Here is an 8,297-nt window from a genome sequence, read left to right as displayed (position 1 = left end):
TATTTTTATTATATTATGCTATATCAATTTAATATTATTATATAATTTATTATTATACTATTTCATTAGTTTCATATTAATTACATCGTGTGCGCACAGGCGGATACACATCCTTCAAAGAAAGTCAGTTTGGTACTGAATTTGAGTGGTGTTTTCTGTCAACTGTTCATGTGCACGTATAGCTGCGACGACCTGATGCAACAAAGTGGCAACATCAGCAATGCAATATTCTCAATACCATGGGCAATCTTCCCAATGGACAAAGCTGGTACCATTATACGAAAAAATTTGATAATTATCATCATGAGATCGCATAAGTTTTGTTGCTTAACAGCCGGGAAATTTTTTCCCGTTTCTCTCCAAACATTTACCGGGGTAATTAATTCCATGTCTATGTCTTCGTGACAATTTTTCTTTTCTACCATGGGTTTTCACGTCAGACCGTCCCTATTAAATCGATTGTTATGCCATAAGTTGTACAATTTACAATCTATGGCGTTTTCTTTTTATCTCTGAAATTTAATTTTATAATAATTGTTAATGATAATTCTACAGTCAGACATGGTACTAATACTAATTTATATTATTTCACAAAACGTTTAAAATTTAAATTGTATTTTGTATCTATATTATTATAAGTATAATATTCACAATGTTTGTTTTTAATGTTGCACACATAATAATACAAATAATATCTTTTCATTTTATTCCTTTTTTATCATGTTGATAAAATTTATATTTTTATTATATTGTGTAGAATAGTAATGTAATAATAAGTTTTACTAGTAGGAATATTCTATGGAATAAATTTCGAAATGAGATTTGATTGATTCTTCGTGAATGTTTATTTTTAATATTGTTAGCTGAGAAATGATTCAGTTGCTAGTTTTTTACGATTGATGTTAACACTTTTTTTACTGTTTGCTGCGACGAGAAATTTTTAATTGTTCTTGATAGCGAAAAGATAAAATTGTGATTATTGTATTGTTGCAGGTTCTCAGTATGGCAATGTCTTATTTCACTCTGCTAAGAAATACATCTTTAAATGCAACAAATTCATAATTTGTATGCTTTTTATTAATAACGGAAATATAAATAACAGGACCTGTTCGATTAGAAGGCACCAAGCTATATAATATTGCTGCGAACTTAAATGAAAAGTAATGGTGCATCTGTTTCTAAGTTTCTATTTCTCAATAAGAGAAATTTTCACGTATGTACAATTGAGAAATGCAAGACTGATTTATAAACAATAATATATTGAGTTTGTTATTTAATTAGGATATGTTGCAAATAAACGTTTCTTAAACATGAGTGTTGTCCATCTTACAATTATTATTCTTTAAAAAAACTCGACATTTTGATTTTAAATCAAAATGTTATTTATTTGTTCGTTATTATTATTACGTTAGTTTTCATACTTTCGGCCTGATATTGACATAATTTTCAACAACGCATTTTTTTATCCACACCGATAAGAAATAGTTACACTGACAATCATGATTTTTCTATTGAACGTACAATGGCTATCAAGACAATACAGAAAAAAATTGTTTGCATTGGAAAAATTTCAAAATATTCAATTTCATTGGATAAACTAATTTATTCTGTGAAATTTGTACAATGAAATATGAATTAGTTATGCGTTTACCTTCTTATGTGGGAGATAGTTATTTATGAACTCTTTATCTCATTGCCACAAAATTGCCACTCTTGGTCACCAGTCGCAGCAATGTGGATTCATACTGATATCGGGGTGTGCTCGTCCCCAATAGACAGTTAATATATTGTGTGCGTGTGTGGAAATGTATTCCGTGTTACCCTCGTTCCTTCTCAGTCGGTGTCATCTTTTTAATAATGCACAGTGCACATGTCGATTGTTCTCTCGTTCTTTGAACAATTACGATGTCCTTCCATGTCATTTCGATTGAAATGAAAATAAGAAGCAAGGGAAGAAATGAACACACTTGAAGAATAAGTAACACACTACAAACGTTTGAAATATACTATTAAAGAGAGAAAATGAAAAAGAAGTTGAAAGAGACAGAAATTAGAACTGCGTCTGCGTATACGAGGCTGGTAAACGAATCGTCGTACACCAAAGATTTTGCATTGCTAACAACAGCCACTTTAATGAAACTCGTCGGTCTCTGGCTGGCAAAAAACGCAAAGGAACAACGTACGCGTCGGCTAACTTTTATCTACACATCGATTGCAATTCTAATTGGCGTGTGGCTACAGTTCAGGGACTTTTACTACATGTGGCCAGACTTCAACGTGAGTATGAAAACATTTTTCTAATCAGTACGATGGACAATGATCATATTTGCAACGAATGTTTTTCTACGATCGCAAAGTTTTGAAAAATGCGACATGATGAATGTGAAAGACTTCTAAGATTTTCACTGCGTCACTGAACACAATGAAATCGATTCATTTATTCGTAGTCGACTTCTTCTACAACTTTGTATTTAATACTTTGTTGCTTGATATCTCATTTAGAAACTGTTTCGAAATAACAAACGCACCAAGGTGATTTTAAACTGAGACATGGAAATGGCTTCAATTTTATTTTGAATTCTTTTTGCTCAAAATTTTGTTTGAAAATTCCCGGAAAATTAATATGAACTACAATTTTGTATTTGGGACACTTTCCTCTCCCTCACCCTGAAGATTTCATATTGATTGGAATCTGCTTTTCACAACAATAATCAAAAGTCTTTAGGAAACATTTCAATCACGATTTTTTAATTCCCAGGAGTGTGCCTACACGGCTTGTAATATTTTATGCATGGTTATGGTATTGCTGAAACTGTCCATCATATTTATACACAGGAAAGAGTTACTCGAACTGCTCGAATACACGCACGAGAATTTTTGGCATACGAATTACAATTACGATGAGCTATTATTATTACAAAGTTGTAGAAAGATTTCGGTTGTATGCCTCTCTTTAATCAATTTTTGTGCACAAGGCACGGCTTTCAGCTACGTATTAACGCCCATTATAGGTGAGTGTGTTACTCGAAACAGAACATCAGTATATTAGCTTTTTTTTGAAATTTAATACTAAATTTACTATGTATGTATGCAATGAAATACGTATTCTAAATTTAAAGTATAGGAACGTTGTTTATATTCTAGAAAATATTGGAAAGAATTATTCAGAGAGAGTTTTTCCATTTAGAGTGTGGCTTGATCTACCGCTAACTGAACCACCATACTTTGAAATGGTATTCACACTTCAGGTACATACATAAATGCATATCTCTATGATCTTTCTGTGAAACAAGCAAACAAACATTTGATCAGAAAAAAATAACAATAATATTAATGCAAAATCAAATTTATTCGAGTTTTGCATTATTATTCTCTCCTAAAATAAATTAATAAGAAAAGCTCATTAAAGATCATAGTAGAGAAATGAAATTACACAAAATAGAAATGTCTTTCAATACAGTGAAAAACATTATTTTTGCTTAACACGTTAATTAACGAAAAGTTATTCACACCTCTGAAAATACACCGCTACAAATCAATAAAATTACTGTGACGAATCGTAGTTTGGACATTTCGTCTAGTAATTCTAGAATTAATTCAGTACAACAAGTTCGTTTATTTCAAGTGATCTTATGTTACTTATACAGGTTTTCTCTTTGTGCCACATTACTATATCTTACGTTTGCTTCGACAACCTTTTGTGTCTAATGAATCTGCACGCGGCCACTCAGTTTCGTATATTACAATATCGATTAACAAACTTGGGTCAATCGGGCAAACAGCAATCTAACAAGAATTATTTCAAAAATTGTTACGCAGTGTTTAAGCAGTGTATTGAAGAGCATAAGAATCGAATTAACTATTGTCAAAAACTGAACTATATATTCACAAATATTGTGCTTGGGCACGTGCTGGTCTTCAGTTTACTAATGTGTCTAGTTGGTTTTCAGGTACTTATGGTGAGTTTTCTTCTTTATTATAATATATATAGTTTCCTTTTCAAACACAATATGACTAACTAACAACTGATATTAAATTATTTTCTATCTATCTATCTATCTATCATTGACGACGTCTTTCTTAAATCATTCAATATACATGCAGGCAAATTCATCCTCTACGAGGCGAATGATTTTCGTGTTTCACATAACGGGCAGTTTGAGCCAACTATTGTTGTTCACGTATAGCTGCGATGCTCTGATAGAGGAGAGCACGAACGTTGGAACAGCTATATATTCTGGGCCCTGGATACATCTACCAATGGACAGGGTCGGCAAAATGTTACGAAAGGATCTAAGAATGATGATCATGAGGTCGAGAAAGCCTTGTTGTTTAACTGCCAGCGGATTCTTTCCTGTTTCTCTGGAAACTTATACCAAGGTTCCTACTTTATTCATTTTCTCACTTTCCTTATGTATTATTTTCCTTAAACTATGTATTATTTTCCTTAAACTTTGATACCCTATGCATATTCTTGCAAGAAAGGACGCACAAGATGGAATCGTACGATATGAAATGTTTTCGTTACAGGTGCTTAGTACCGCGATGTCGTACTTTACATTAATGAGACAATCCTATATTGATTAAAATTACAACGTTTGTAGATCAAATTCGTAGATCAGAAATACAAGTAGGATATTTTTTTCGTTGAATTCCTGAAGACTGGACACTCGGCTTGGTCCTATGAAGAGAAAATTTACCAATTCCAATCATCTAATAAAAATTCATTACCATACCTAATCCGTACGGTTTTAAAATCTATATTTACGTGGTAAAAATCTCTATTAATCTGGCTACAATCTCTTAGCAATAATACGATTGTGACATTACACTGTGTTGCTAACGTTGATGAAGAGGTACATCTTTCACATCTCTGCAATTTACAGTACAATTTAATTATTTCTATCGATTTTTACTATGAACAAAAAAATCCTAAATTGTATTCAATTATGTCAAAAATTATATTATAAATTAATATTTGGTTTCAGAAGAGGACAATAATTTATAATGATTCGACGTGACACGAAGCTTACAGAGAGACACGAGATTTACAATCATAAGCAATTGTTATTTTTCAAAAACCGACATAATTTGTTCTGTTATTTAAATAACAATATTCAGACGATTCTAATATAACAGTGATTTAAATGACCAGCATACATATTTGTTCGGACAAAATTTTACACAGTATTCGACTATATTAGCAGTTGCATCTACTTGTATTTAAATGTAAAAAATCCCAGACAATGATAAGAATGAATATCACAATCATATATAATGGTTATATGAATGTTATATGAATTCTCTATAATTTACACCCTACTCACGTTCCCCACCCCCAAACAAGTTTACACAAACGGAATTTAATTACATTTTTAACTCTTATCTTCTCGTCAATCCTCACAATCAATCCAAGCGATCACAAAATTAAGATCAAAATATCTTTAAAGATAATAAATCAATAAAGATAAAGAAACTAATCGTCCTTCGACCATATTCTACTCGAATATTTTTTCAATTTTTCTTTTTAGAACAACGAAAAAATACTACGCACATTTTGAAAAATACTACAAAATGCATTATTCTGCATTACAATAGTCCACTCTGAATCTTCCATTTTCTTCCCCTAACATTTCTTCCAGACTTCAACCGAAACAAAAAATATAACTCGTTAAAAAATTTAAACAAATTTTAAATTTTATACATGATCGGAGTGAATAAAAAAGAAGGGTACAGTACTCGGTAATAAATTTATATTTCAGAAATTAATAATGCTGAAATTTTACACACAGAGTCCTCTTTCCCTCTTCTCCGAACTTTCAAAATTTCGTTTCATTCTGACGAATGATACTGGACCAAAAAAGGAACAAAAATCATCATTTTCGAACGTAATCGCTGTATAATGGCACAATGAATAGATACAAAATAGAAAAAGTGGGAAATACTTTTCAATTATTTCTGTTCGCGAAGAAAAGACAAGATAATGTTACAAACATGCAATTGGATTTCTGCTGCTAGCAAGTGTAGAGATCAGGCGTACGTTAACAAACTAAATGATAAAAATTGGAATACTAGTGAATATCGGTGTCGATGAAATGATTATCTGCGATTTAACATACCGCGTGAAATACAGTTATGCATACAACACGAAAAGGACATGAAAGTATACATACGAAACAATTTGCAAGTGAAATTTATAAATTCCACCATTTTCTCCAAGAGCAGCAACTGTGGTCCAATTCGAAGTGCACAACGTTCTTCAACGACATCCAAGCAACAAATACATATATTGGACTGCCGCATCATCGTTGAACATTTACCGTTTCCCTAGAATAATTTATAATTTATAAATCTGACACTTTTTTCCCCTTTTCATACAGAGAACAGCAATTACAATGACGTACAAAATAACTAGTTGTCTATGCAGTAAAATACGCGAAACAAGCCAGACAGCGACAGCTCAAGGAATCGAAACCTTTGGGTGACAAGTAAAATAGAACCTCGTGGTACAATTGAAGTTCGAAACGTCCGAGACACGTCGCAGACACAGAATGAGCTCCAAAGAAGTCAAAGATTTCTCTATCATCATCACCAGTTTTCATTTGAAATTTGTTGGATTTTGGATAGCTAACAATCATGCTGAGAGACTCTGGATGAACTTTGCTTTGTTTTATACATTCTTTGCCATTCTTCTCGCTCTATCGACCGAAATGAGGGACTTGTATTACACCTGGGGAGATTTTGGCGTGAGTGAAGAATATAATTTGACATTTAACAGTCGAGAATTTGGCAAAATTCTATACAAAACAACTGTTATGCAAAGAATGACATTCCAATTACAGGAAACTATTTATATTATGTGCAACGTTGTAACTATCATTTTGGTTCTAACGAAAATCTTCGTCTTGTTAATATATTACGACGAGCTGCATGACGTAATACATTACGCGAAAAGGAATTTTTGGCACACGGATTACGACTCGTACGAGCAAATGATTATGGACAGATGTAAACGTACTTGCATCACCTTCGTTTGCATTTTTAGTTTCTTTGCTGAGGGAACAGTTACTACTTATATAATAAGACCACTTATGGGTAAGATATTTAAGCACAAAGTAATTATTATAAGATAAAATAATTTTTTTTTTTCATCAATGTGTATGTACGAGAGAGATTTAAAGCTGAGATTTGTTATTAATTTTGACAATATTAGCACGCTTTTAACACAACACATTAATAATGGAATACGAATAAGTATAGTTAAGCAATTAAGTGCTGAAGTTATTTCATCCTTATTGCGATCATAAGTTACAATTGCATCTAGGTTATAAAGATTAACTTTTCGACTGCCAGCATTCTTCGATAAAAATAATGGTTTGATTTTACAAAAAAATTATGTATAGGTGACCTACTTCGACAAAATTGTACGAGCATAATCTACAGTTGGAAATTAGAGCTCTAATACCATTCATCAGAATGATACGAAGTTACGAAGTATAATGGGGGGGGGGGAGGGGACTCAGAATGTAACATCTTAGCTGCGGGTTTTCATTAGTTTCGGACGTATTAATGAAAAATTTTGGCCACAATATGTTGAATTCTACAGATGTCAATATACACTGCTATATTAATACAATATATTATACACTGCAGATATTAATACAAACTGTACCGACATTTATTAATACGCTTGCCCAAAGTCAGAAAATCAGAAAAATCTTCGATCCTGTAGAAAATCTTTTGTAGAAAACCACGGAAAGAATGAATCAGAGAGGATACTACCATTTAACATGCGGTTGCCTGATTATCGTACATCCTTCACACCGTATTTCGAAATGTTGTTCTTACTACAGGTTTGGCAATTATTTTATTTACAACATTAGCAGATTTTTTTATCCAACGTTTAATTATCTTACATGCATCTACAGGTCGTATGTGGATATCTCGTTGGCGTGTGCTACCATTGCTTCGACAACATGTTATGCATTCTAAATCTACACACTGCTGCTCAGTTTCGTATTTTGCAACATAGGTTTGCAAATATGTGCAACACAATTGATCACGAAAAATTCCACGAACATTCGGAAAAATCATACGTAGTATACAGTGCGTGCAAGTATGAAAAGTTTAAAGCTCACGTTCAGCAGCATCAAGCGTTGATTGAATTCTGTAGAAAACTCGAAGAGGTGTTCAATTTACTTGTATTTGGACAGGTATCGCTGTTCAGCTTGTTAATCTGCCTCGATGGATACTTGATACTTATGGTTAGCGGCATATGCGTCTTAATTTCCTATTTT

The 8,297-nt window shown here is 32.4% G+C and overlaps 3 protein-coding genes across 3 annotated transcripts in view; all 3 read left to right on the top strand.

Annotated features, from left to right (window-relative positions):
* The window catches only part of LOC122529746, a 3,436-nt gene extending 2,316 nt beyond the window's left edge, over nt 1-1,120 (top strand). The window contains exons 6-7 of the mRNA XM_043656159.1: nt 100-375; nt 994-1,120. Of these exons, the coding sequence (XP_043512094.1) occupies nt 100-375; nt 994-1,062 (345 nt within the window). The 3' untranslated portion in view covers nt 1,063-1,120. The remainder of the gene's footprint in view (nt 1-99; nt 376-993) is intronic.
* Nucleotides 1,121-2,022: 902 nt separating this feature from the next.
* LOC122529745 (odorant receptor Or2-like) lies at nt 2,023-4,587 on the top strand. Its single transcript, XM_043656158.1, has 6 exons — nt 2,023-2,277; nt 2,759-3,011; nt 3,145-3,248; nt 3,648-3,959; nt 4,105-4,380; nt 4,531-4,587. The coding sequence occupies exons 1-6, from the start codon at nt 2,023-2,025 to the stop codon at nt 4,585-4,587; spliced, it is 1,257 nt and encodes a 418-aa protein (XP_043512093.1).
* A 1,964-nt stretch (nt 4,588-6,551) lies between these two features.
* Nucleotides 6,552-8,297, top strand: part of LOC122529744 (odorant receptor 13a-like) — a 4,399-nt gene continuing 2,653 nt past the window's right edge. Inside the window, exons 1-4 of the mRNA XM_043656156.1 lie at nt 6,552-6,746; nt 6,843-7,095; nt 7,747-7,853; nt 7,929-8,264. Coding sequence (XP_043512091.1) covers nt 6,552-6,746; nt 6,843-7,095; nt 7,747-7,853; nt 7,929-8,264 — 891 coding nt within the window. The remainder of the gene's footprint in view (nt 6,747-6,842; nt 7,096-7,746; nt 7,854-7,928; nt 8,265-8,297) is intronic.

Source organism: Frieseomelitta varia, unplaced genomic scaffold, assembly GCF_011392965.1.
Source record: "Frieseomelitta varia isolate USP_RPSP 00005682 unplaced genomic scaffold, Fvar_1.2 scaffold_307, whole genome shotgun sequence".
NCBI classification, from domain to species: Eukaryota; Metazoa; Arthropoda; class Insecta; order Hymenoptera; family Apidae; genus Frieseomelitta; species Frieseomelitta varia.
Note: the sequence above shows the minus strand (reverse complement) of the source record. Positions and strands in the feature narration are given on the sequence as shown.

Coding starts and splice junctions, on each gene's coding strand:
- LOC122529745 (XM_043656158.1), top strand. CDS start 2,023: ATGAAAAAGAAGTTGAAAGAGACAGAAATTAGAACTGCGTCTGCGTAT. Junction 3,249..3,647: donor AAATGGTATTCACACTTCAG/GTACATACATAA, acceptor TTACTTATACAG/GTTTTCTCTTTGTGCCACAT. Junction 3,960..4,104: donor TTGGTTTTCAGGTACTTATG/GTGAGTTTTCTT, acceptor ATATACATGCAG/GCAAATTCATCCTCTACGAG.